This window comes from Micropterus salmoides, unplaced genomic scaffold, assembly GCF_014851395.1.
Source record: "Micropterus salmoides isolate LMB-PRFRI ecotype aquatic unplaced genomic scaffold, ASM1485139v1 Ms_hic_scaffold_20, whole genome shotgun sequence".
NCBI lineage: Eukaryota > Metazoa > Chordata > Actinopteri > Centrarchiformes > Centrarchidae > Micropterus > Micropterus salmoides.
In genome coordinates, this window is record NW_024041151.1 from 4,576,376 (window position 1) to 4,588,153 (window position 11,778).

General features: G+C 39.9%; 1 protein-coding gene across 2 annotated transcripts in view; it reads right to left on the reverse strand.

Moving 5' to 3' along the window:
• Window positions 1–3,270: 3,270 nt before the first annotated feature.
• The window catches only part of LOC119914217 (versican core protein-like), a 39,834-nt gene continuing 31,326 nt past the window's right edge, over window positions 3,271–11,778 (reverse strand). For both annotated transcript variants that reach the window (XM_038733345.1, XM_038733344.1), the window contains 4 exons: window positions 11,695–11,777; window positions 7,149–7,293; window positions 5,394–5,576; window positions 3,271–5,292 (listed from right to left, as the gene is read on the reverse strand). In XM_038733345.1, the coding sequence (XP_038589273.1) occupies window positions 5,045–5,292; window positions 5,394–5,576; window positions 7,149–7,293; window positions 11,695–11,777 (659 nt within the window). In that variant the 3' untranslated portion in view covers window positions 3,271–5,044. The remainder of the gene's footprint in view (window positions 5,293–5,393; window positions 5,577–7,148; window positions 7,294–11,694; window position 11,778) is intronic.

The following is an 11,778-nucleotide window of genomic DNA, read 5'->3' on the forward strand; positions in this document are numbered from 1 at the left end:
CATTGTTCACGAGTCCCGCGCCTCGAGTCTCAAGTCGAGTCTGAAATCTTTTAAGGATGAGTCTCAAGTCGAGTCTGAAGTCACTGTGTGTGCCACTTAAGTTGGACTCGAGTCCGAGTCTCAAAATCAAGTCTCCATTTCTGATGTGTAGTCCTCCATTTGTCCAGATTTGTCTTCTTTTGTTACTTCTTCTTCGTACATATTAGTAGTGACTAAACACGCTCTGTAAAGTATTTTGTCCGTTTGGGCCACTGTAGGAAGATGGTGGCACAACATGGTGACTTTCATGTAAGAGGACCCGCGGTGTATGTAGATAAAATTAGTATACGTAGGTCATTATGTAAGGTCTTTATACACCACTAAAAACATAGTTATGGATATTAAATTTAGTTTCTGTCAATAGATCCACCGGATCTTTAACAGCTACATGCTAACTAACTACTTTGTACTGAAAGAAAACACCTCACTGATGTATGGTTTTAATCTCATGTGTGCACAGTAAACGTTTCCAATCTAGAATACTATCATTTAGAAATACTGCAGTAAATGCACATATTATTATGAAATACCTGTCACTGTGTTGGCCAAAATAGCCTACATAATAAACATTTTTTTCTGACATGAAACAAGGTACATATATGTCCTCTTTTTATATCTTGTATTACTTGGTATCAGGTTGAAATGTTCCACTAGTTATGATATTCTATTCCTAGTGTACATTGTACACATTTCTCAGTTATTCTCGTATCTTATTATCTCACTGTGACTTTACATATCACTTGGGCATAATGTTTATGGACTTAAAGTCAAACTTATGAAGCTCGTTCAGAAGTATAGTGGCTTTGAAGCTTTGGATAGTATCAGTGATTGGTGTTCTTCAGTCTGACTCTGTTTTGAAATTGTGCAGATTTAAAATTGTACATATTCTGTAAGAACCAATAAGAGCTGAGAGGACAGGAAGTCAGAAAGTACAAGTGGTTTGACAATACGAAAAATATAGACTAGACTTATCCTTTAAATATGGTGGTATAAAATAAAACTACACAAACAACACAGGTTGCGTTATAATATTATTGCACACAAAGTTGACAATGACACTGAAACCAGCATGACGGACATTTTTTTCAGCAACTCAAATGGAAAAAGAAACAATTATTACATAAAAATAAGCTCTTTTGCCACAGATTCTGTGAAGCCCCATTAACCACATGGAGTAGAAAATCTTATTAAAAATGCATATACATTGACAAACAATATATAAAAAGGAAAACATATGAAGATCATGAAGAGGAGAAGGTAAAACGCATAAGGATCACATAAAAATATCTCGCGTAGCATGTTGAAGTTGTCTTTTAGAACATTTTTTCACATTCCCTTATTTGTTGGATTAAAAACACAGATTCCAGATCTGTTTAACTTCCAGCTGAGAACACGTTTATAACTCAGCTCAGTGTTGTAGAAAAGGTTTAAAATGATCAGGAGCATTTTGGTGGTGAATTCATTGGGTTGATTTTGAGTCACAGCACAATATAAAGCAGCAACAGCTCAAAAAGCCAACGTTGACAGAATCTGTAAACAGCAAGGAAGTCATCATTAACAGAATCACTTCAGTTCCAATGACCTTTATTTAACATCACAGTCCATTCATAGTTTTAAAGTATACAATAAGTTAGATTCATATGGCTTCATATAGTATCTATATTCTTTATATCCTGTGATTAATAGCCACAGCACACACACATTCATAATAATCTCCTCTCCAGCTCTGTGTGTGCTGCTCTTTAAAATCTCCTCGCTCCCTTTAAAAAACCCTTTTTCTCAACTAAAACATCTTGTAGAAAAACCTTCATTACACGGGATACATGGGAAAACAGCCAGTAAAAAAAAGGAGACAAAACAAAGCAGCACAAACTGAAAATGCTGTGTGATAATAATAATTTAAAGTGATGAATTCATGCTCTTTATGTTTATAATATTACGTTCTGATCTATTTTTGCAGCTGATGTTTGTAAATGCCTGCATGTATTAGTAATTGACTTAAAATGTATTTTTATTGCATTTCATTTTTTTGTTGCTGACTTTGTCTTCACAAATACAGCAACACTTTTCTCTTTTTGATATTAAGCGAGAGAGAGAGAGGGCGAGAGAGAGGGAGACAACCTGCTTAACCTCCTGCTCGCTGTGATCACCACACTGTGCTTATATTCAGCCAAATCCACCATATAGTTATTCTCATTTACATATTTTTCTGTTTCTGTTGTCAGGTAAGTATGAACACGACAATAATAAAGAAAAAAACCAGCAGCTGAGCTGTGAGATTGACCGTGTGTCTTAAACTGTCATTTAGACTGAGTGATCACAGAGAAGGTTTGAAGCAACAAAAGGTTGTTCAACTACAGCCACGAAGCATCTGTTACCATCTAATGAGCTGCAAACGTGTATTTATGCTTGTAAAACATGCAAAATGTCTGCAAAACAAGTCTAAACTATGTTTTAAATGTGGCTGCTGAGGAACAGACACTCCTGAAGCTCCGACTGAGCCGGAGGGCAGCCCGGATGCCGAGTACAGTCGGTGTAAGAAGGTAATCGTGAGGAGTAAAATAACACAACCGTCCTTAAAGAAAGCGTAAAACTCTCCACAGATTGTTGCTTTGTTTCTAAATCATTCATCTTTTTTGATTTTAACAGAACAGAAACTTATCTCTGTGATTCAGAGTTGATTCAGATTGAGTAAGAGAGAAACAAAGAGTTCACAAATATTCATGCAAACATATCTTCCATAGTTTGAAAACCAAATTAAAGGACCCAGTATAAATTACTTTCCAGTTTCTGTATTACAGCTCTAGTATTTTATGTGTGGGTTCCACCAGCTCTGTTTGGTGCTAGGGATGAAACAATTACCGGTTTACGGTTATTATTACCGTACACATTTTAATTACCATGGTAACCGGGCACGGTTAACTGTGCTGTTTTAATCTCACGGCAAACACTGTCCAGCGCCTCCCAGAAGCAGGTGTGCATGCGCAGAATGCAACGTGGGTTTGTTTGGGTCAATGACAGCATGGCAGAAGACAACGCTGCGGAGATTTTTCAGTCACTCTGAAGTCCAGTCGTATTTTAGTTTTTATGAGAGCGCTGAGGGAAACTTGGTTGAAGAAAATGACCTTATAGTGAAACCAGGGTGAGTTAACTTTTAGCTTTGGTTTGTCTCTCTGACTTGCTAACAGCGCGTAAACTGAAGCTCTCCGTGTTATAGCTGCTCTTGTAAAAACCATAGACTGTATATAAAAACGCCTCACGTTGTTCTGTTTCTGTGTGCGTCGGCAGAGTCTATTCGTCCACTGAACATGATAACACGTTATGCAGTTCAACCAATCAGCATATCTAGAAACGTCACAGATTCCTCTGTATTTATATCAGTTTTCGGGCTCATTGCAGGTACCAGGGTTCGAGTTACGTGGGAGCCAGTGGGAGCTCAGCTACCATAAGGAGGTCTGAGCTCCAAAGGAAGCAGTAAAATCCTGCATCTGTGGGGGTCACTAATTCATTTATTAACAACTATTATATTTTTCATTATAAATAGTACCTACTATTATTTAAATTCAAAAGATAAACAGACTTAAATGAACATACTTTCCTAATGAACTACGCTGCACACCGCATGACTGACAGGATGGCTGCACTTCACCATCAGCCGCCGCAGTTTTGAACTAACAGGTTGAGGCCGCGACCCGCGAACATGTTCAACTAGAATTAGACTCTGTATTGACTGCTGCTTATTTGTTTAGTATTATTGGCTTTTTGATGTATCCTCCAATTAGTACAGCGCTACATATGATAATATGCTTGCTACTGTGTGCCGGTGACACCAAAATGTGTGACCTATCAGATTCTGCGACCCAAATGGGAAGTTAAGCACCAGAGACTTTGTTGACGATGTGAAGCGGTTGCAGTTTGGTTGGGTTTAGGCACCAAAAGTACTTGGTTGAGTTTAGGAAAGCATCGTCGTTTGGGTGTAGTCACAGAATCTGATAGGTCACACATTTTGGTGTTACATTTGGTGTAAAATCTTGATAACACTAAGATGATTTTCATATGTTTCCAAAAGGTATTTGCTGTTATTTTATTTTTTATGCAAACAAAATGGCAATTGTATTCGTAGTTTTCAATATAAAATCTGTTGAAATGGTTTCAGTGTGTATATCACTACATTTTAATCTTTTTCGGCACATTTTTACAATACCGTGATAATACTGATAACCGTGATCATTTTGGCCACTATAATCGTGATATGAAATTTTCATACCATTTCATCCCTATTTGGAGCATCTGTCAGAGAGATTTCTGATAATCTACACGGCACAGCTCAATGCCACTGTCGTAAAAAAAACAACAATGTCATTTTAAATAAACAATTCCTACTGAAATGTTTCCATTCCAACATTTATCATTAAACAACAGTCAGTCAGGCTTTGTGGTCTATAAGATAACACTGGAATAATAGAAACCTTGCTACCAGTTTCACTCACTATCTCGACTACCAGACGTTGCAAAGGAAATGCTTTCAACAAAGTTAAGAGACCTCAAGGATATGAAGTGATGGTGAGAAATGTAAACATAACGTGTTTACAGAGACGCTCCACTGGGCAGCTTTAACATACGATTTCGCTGGCTGGACAGACTGTGTTATCAGAACCTCTGTCAGGTCATGGACATAAGAGAAAGGGAACACGAGAGCTGATGACTCAGAGCACTCGTGTTGTGTTTTACTGTTAGGAGAAGCACCCGGTGAAGCCATCAGGGCACCGGTCTTCGTGTTTAGAGCATTGTGACTTGATACAATCAGTGAGCTAACTTTACAATGATACTAAGTTATGATTCTGTTATGGTTCAGATCCTGGAGTGTTTTTGCCCTGGCGAAACATCTCCCGTGTCCTTTCCAGAGCCATAGATAGACAGTTTGGTGAGTCTCTCTGTCTATCGATGCCTCTGGACCGACGTGGCCAGCCTGCTGCTAAGCTGAATTACAAAACCACAAACCCAATCAGTGTCTCATCTCATGCTCGTGCTGTGTTTGGACCCGCGGTTGCCTCTTCTCCCTCAGCCGCTCCTGGACTTGGAGAGGGTTCAAGAAGCTCTGAAAGACTCTGTAACTTTGTTTTTGCTCTTGGTTTTGATTGTACTTCTGATGAGTCTTGGTGTGATGGATGTGGTGGTTATGGTGCCAGTTCAGTTGCCCGTTATTCTGGCTGATGCGATGCCGGAGAGCAAATGACTTGTGGTAGGTTGCGGCTGAGAAGACAGACGGAAAAGGGTGTTAAAAGTGAAAACATTTGGAAACGCTGTACAGCCTTGTGATTCTGAACCAAAGTTCCTCAATCAACATTACTCACGGTTTGTGCACGTGACTCTGGGTGTGTCCCATTGGCCATTGGCCCGGCAGCGTATAGTGGGGGGGTGTCTCTGGATGAATCCCTGTTTACAGTGATAACGGAGCAGGGAATTGATCTCGTAGCGAGGCTTCGTGGCTCCGAACACGCGAGTATTTTTCAACACAGGGGGTTGCCCGCACGACACTGAAGGTAGGAAACAGAAAGATTTCACAGTGTGATGCTTAAACTTAATATTACCTTATCTTTAACATTGCATCACCTTCTAGAGTTGTTACAGTGATCTTGTTAGCAAACGGTTGCATATGTGAGTGTGAATGTGAACATAAGTCCAGTATTTTCTCTCTGTTAGCTCTGTGTTTGGTCTCCACCAGCTGCTGAGGGAAATATCTGGCTCTTTAGCTGCTAAAATGCTCCACTGTGTTCACCAGTTAATCACTAACCCACTAACTAAATGAAGCTTTTCAGCTCTTTTCTACTTTAGTAATAAAAAAATACGGCGGTGGGACAGTGGATAAGACACATGCTTCTGGTCTCTGACATATAGCAACTGTAGTCGCTTTGGATAAAAGCGTCAGCTAAATTACTTATTATTTATTTATGTTCACCAGCTCATTTCTGACTGTGTCTGTGTCCAAGTTTCAGGCCCTAAAACCAAAACAATGACCTGGCTGGAAGATGCTAAACACCTCACATTGCACATATTCATTTGATCTGTTGTTACTCTACAAATATTGATTACTGCAACTTCAAAATGTATAAATGTAATTAAGGACTATATTGATTGTTTGGTGTGTTTCAGCTTATTAAAGTTGGGGTAGGAAACGTAATTTTTGTTCTGTTTGTTAAAATTCTCTTTACATCCCGACAGCACACACAATAAATCCAGTATCTGTGGCAGGACTGAAATAAGCTCGGCCACAATGGTTATATTTGGTCTGAATGAACTCACTGGCGGGCCTAGTTGCCCTGTGTATCATCAGCTTAATGCAATGCAGCTGTAAAAGGGCACCATGTTCAAAATCTCTTTATGGTGTGTTCAAGGACAATCTAACACCTTACAATTGTTAGTAGACTGTTGAAAATCTTTGTGAAGATGAGAGCAAAGTTGAAAATAAATACAAGCAAAAATTGTGAAAATATGACTACAGTCTAAACAACAGTCGGTGTTGCTTTAACAGTTCTGTTAATACTACATTTGTCTCTTCACACTGACCCATGCAGGCACACATATTAGGAAAAGTATAATTTGGGATTTGTCACTTGGTGACACAAAACGCTCTCTGTGTTAAAGTTGTAAAATGTATTGGCGTTGACTGAAAACATAGGGCTGCCACGAAGACGAGGAAATTAATCTAAGAACTAAACATGTATTTTGGAAAATGGTTAACAGTGAGGTCAAATGCAGTTTATATATTTAAATATGGAGTATCAGCATCTTAGAATTGTACAAATCGGGGAAGAGAAAGATTTAAAACAGAATGGTCAATATGGAAGCAGCAGAGGCCAAGATGTATAAGCCAAGCTCTCAAAACACTGGATCCTACAATTCCCACAATGCAACACAAAAGCGGTCTGGTAAATGCACATGAGGCCCAGCTGAGACACCTCAAATGATGTGGCGTTATTTTCTCCTTCAGAGCTACAGAAGACTTTACACAAGGTGTTTGTTTTACAAGCTGAGTCGTATCATTTATATTACTTCACATGTAGTGTGCGTCTGTGTGTGTGTGTGTGTGTGGTTCCATGTGAGCGTACCTGTTCCCTTTTTGCAGGTGAAAGTCAGGTGATAGTTGCAGGGCACGTCGTTCCACTGTCCATCCTCATGCCAGATCATCACCACGCAGTCCTCTCCTGACTGGAAGAAGCTGTCGGGCTGGTTCGGCCTCCAGTGTTCGTATTGCTGTCAGAACACACGTTTTCATTATTTTACTTTATATAAACACCCACTAAACGTCCTAATAAACACGGAGTTCAGTATTACTTACAAGGAACTTCCCGATTGTGCATCAAAACTGTGTTGCTACTGCATTATATCAACCATATACCACTAGCTGTCCCGCTGAGGAGATGGTGCTTTTTCAACACATGTGAGTGGATGTAATTCACAGAGAGAGCAGACAGTGGTGCTGCTGGGACAACCAACGCCACAGGCCTCAACAAACCTGAAGCTTTCGGCAGCTTACATGCGGGAGGAAATCCACAGATAAGCTGCTTCAGTTTGTTTAAAAACAAGACCGGAAGAAAATCAAGACATGGTCTGCATGCACGCTATCGTGCATCTACTGACGTGTGTGCAAAGTCAGGCTCTGGACAGATTCCACCCCTGTGAGGGCGTGCCTCTATTTTGAATGATAACACATTAAAACAGCATCAGATTTCAGGCACTCTGCTCTCATCAGGCCCCGTTTTCACTGCGTAACTCAGCTCACATGCTGCAACAGCTGAGTGTTCCCAGCAGACGCACAGTGTGTGAGAGAATGTGTCACCGTGACTAAGAAACATGGTCATTGGTCAGGAGACGGAGCAATGCATCGCCTGCGACACACACAGGAAGGGTTTTATGTTTCTGGTTTGTTTCAACTAAACAACAGAAGAAGTTTACTGTGAAACAGAAGTTTACTGTGTGTAAAATGGAACAAACTCAGACTGAGCTGTCATGCGTGCTTGTAACCCGCCTCCTTGTGTGTCGTTATGATGATCCAATCAACATGTTTGGTAGTGTCCCCTTGGTGCTGTTAGAGGCTGTAAGGAGGTTCACTGAATAGTAGCCTGTTATTTATTTATTTATTACTGCAATTATGTTGCTTTTGTAAACAATTTTGGGAGACATGTGATGCAAAAGTAACGCAAATACAGTACATTACATTTATTCATTTAGCTGATGCTTTTATCCAAAGTAACTTACAATTGCTATTTATGTTTTTTTTTTTTTTTTTACTTATTTATTTATTTATTAGTTGTATATTTGCTCAATGGCCCTGATTGGTTACAAGTGGCGAATTAACACTTTGCTCCAGTGTGCAGCAGAGCTGTGTGTTGAAGAGAAGGAAGCCGATATTACTGAAGGTACAATAAACATCAAAATCTGATTATCTGCTTCGATGATGACAAGCAGCGCAGTGTCCCTGTTACACCAGTGAACACGCCCGAAGTCACAGCTACAAGGTCTCAACTCAGTGACACTCTTGAAAGTCACTCTCCTCTTACCCACTCACTGCGCTTAAACATAGCACGCATCTGTCTTCTTGTCACTGCAGCTCTGCATTGTGATGCAACGGTATATATTTACTTACTTTAAAATCTAACAGTGGCAGTAAAACTTTTTCTCAGACTGTGATGGTTAAACTTTGCAATCAATCCACAGTTGACCTGCGTGCCGAACCATGCGGAGAGAGGTGGGGGGGTATGTTTATGACAAAATAAAAAAACAGAAAACCCTTTCCAAACACCCCCCTCCCTCTGTTTTCTCACAAATCGCATCCTGTGTAGAGTCTCATAAACAGATAACATGGACTAAAAGAGGATCCATGTGAGGGTTTTTAAGTACAGCGCGGGTGGCTCAGCCAGAGAGGAAGAGGAGAGGGAGGGAGAGAGAGAGGGAAAGAGGTGTGTGAGTCGCCATTTCCTGTGTTATGTATTAACTATTAATAATAATTCAACGAAGGTTAAAGTCAAGGGCAAATAGACTTGGTTGAAGATACTAGAAGACGTTTCGTCCCTCATCCAAAGGACTTCTTCAGTTCATTAATAATAATGTTTTTAATTAAATTTCAAAAGGACACCACCAAGGAAACTACACCATCATTAAATTTTCCCTGTTGCGCTCCCCTAGAGGTGGCTCACACTTTGGGAATCGCTGCTGTAATGCATTACTAATAAGATTTTGGCAATATTATACCTGCTACAATCTCAGTAAAGTACGATACAACACATTTTAACCCAAAATTAAGTGGTGTTTTGTATTTTTAATAATACACCACTACCGGAAAAAATCTCTTGATAAAGAGCAACGTCCTGTTGCTGGGATTCGATGGTTGAGATTGTAGGCAGGAGCTCGGCTCCTCTTAATAAGACGGTAGCTCCCCTGAAAACATGATTTGTGAAATTTTAGGGGATCTCTAAAATATTAACAATATGGATCACTGATCATGCATAAACATTTTTCAATATTTGTTTTCTTTTGACGATTTCCTTTCATGATCAGAGACGCTGCTGTCAGTGCATCCTGAGATTTAAATAATCAATAAATGTACCTGAACCGCGGATGAAACTACGATCTGCACATTACTAGAACCCACCAGGAACATCTGAAAAATGCGCCCATTAAATAGCAATGAAAGTAACTCAAAAGTAAAAAACATGATACCAAATTACAGCATGAATTCTTCCACTGTGTTCTGGTGTCTTAATGTGCACCAAACCTGTGCAACAAATGGTGTGAACCTAAAAATTGCTGCAAAAACTTATGAGACATAATTGAGATGAGGGCTGGACTGGGACAAAAAAAATCAGCCATGGCATTTTTGGCCCAGGCGGCCCACCAAAATCGGTCAGACACCCCTCACCAATACACCAGGCTTCCATATAACATCTGTACCTACTGTATTATTCCTCCAAACCAGCTGAGTGGTATGTGCTTTGGATAAGTGTACTAGTGTGAGTGAATCAGTGTAATGATTCACACTCATTTACTGACTCCATGGTGATCACAGGTGGACATGGAGTACACAACTCATCCTCACGTACAAGCAGCCTACAAGTCATTTTCACAGCAGCGCAATGCTGACAAAACCTAACCTCAGCCATTAGGACAGTTAGCCAAAGTTAAGACTGCATTAGGAAACTATGGCTATGGTAGATTACCAGCAGCAGGTAAAAGTCTCACTTTTATTATAGCGTTATGATTATGTTACAATTATTGACCTTAATTGAAGTAATCATCATCTTTGTCACTACAGCATGACGCACACCCTACCAAGGGCTTCACTTTGTGTTGAAAAGTGGTGGTGATATTAAAGGTCTCAGATTAGGGGTGTGACCACAACGCTTGACATTGCACAAGATGGGGTCATGGGAACAAGACAAGAGTATATTTTAACACTATTTAGAAAAAATATTTATTGAGAAAATATACGATTGGGGGCCAGAAGATTTTAGCATGAAATACTTAATTTCCTGCATTCTGGAGACATTTTCTGCACCAATTTATGAGGGAAACAAGAAATTCAGGTGGCAGGTGCCAATTCAGAATATAAAAATATAATAGAATATAACGCAGTAATCAGTAGCTTATTATTATTTAGCAAATAAACCTTTCTTATAGCATTTTCATTTGTTATTTAACATTTTTTGGTGCAAGTGTTTTTTTTTAAGAACATTTTTAACAAATGCTTTCAAAAAGTGATGGGGACAACATCTGCCATTTCAAACAGGTCCCTACAGGTTGAGCTACTTCCTGCTTACTGCTCCACCTGCACGCTCCGCTAACACACGCCTCCTCCTCTGCCTGGCAGCGGCCACAGCTCTCCTTCAAGTGGCTGTGCCTGCACTATGTCGGGTACCGCGGCTGATGTTGAAGCAACTGCAGCCTCTGTAGCAAACACATATTTTCATGCATGTGGCGGCCTCCGTCTGAACACTTTTTTTCAGAGGGCAGCTCAGTGTCAGTATAGAACATTACCCAATGAGCCACTGTCCGTGCTCTCTGGGCCGGTCATTGGCCCATTTTTTAAAGCAGTTAAATAAATAATTTACATTACACAGGCCCCAAAAATGCGTCAGCCCACCGGCATTTGCCCGGTGTGCCAGATTACCAGTCCACCCCTGATTGAGATTGGGAATGGCCATCATGTTCTTCCATCATAATGTTCCAAGTCCTTTTCCACTAAACTTTAAACACTGAATTAAGCACAGGCCCAAACACTATCTTTATTACAGCTTTATGACTACAGAAATCTGTGTTGAGCTGCAACAAATGTTCCGTTCCCCAGCTTTCTGATGATGTATACCACTTCTGTGTTCTGCTGACCTGCTATCTCCCTCTGAATGATGGTCTAATTTCTAATATATTACTTCTGCGAAAGGTGATTAAATAAACTTTATTCACTTATTTACTTAATAAAGATCCCTTGTCCGCCGCAAAAAAGACAAAAATTGGTCTAGGGTAGTGAGTGATCGAGTGAAAAAAAAAAGAAGAAAAAAAAAAGGAGTATTTTGATTGTCTTTTTATTTGATTCCATTTTCCAGTTATTTGTCCTTAGTTTTTATTACCTCTTCACAGACTCGTATTAAATTGTCTTACCATTGGCTTGCCGTCAGTCCATCTGAAGTCTCTCTCAAACATCTTGTCGTTCAGGCCGAGCCACTGGTAGTCACTGCCCAGACC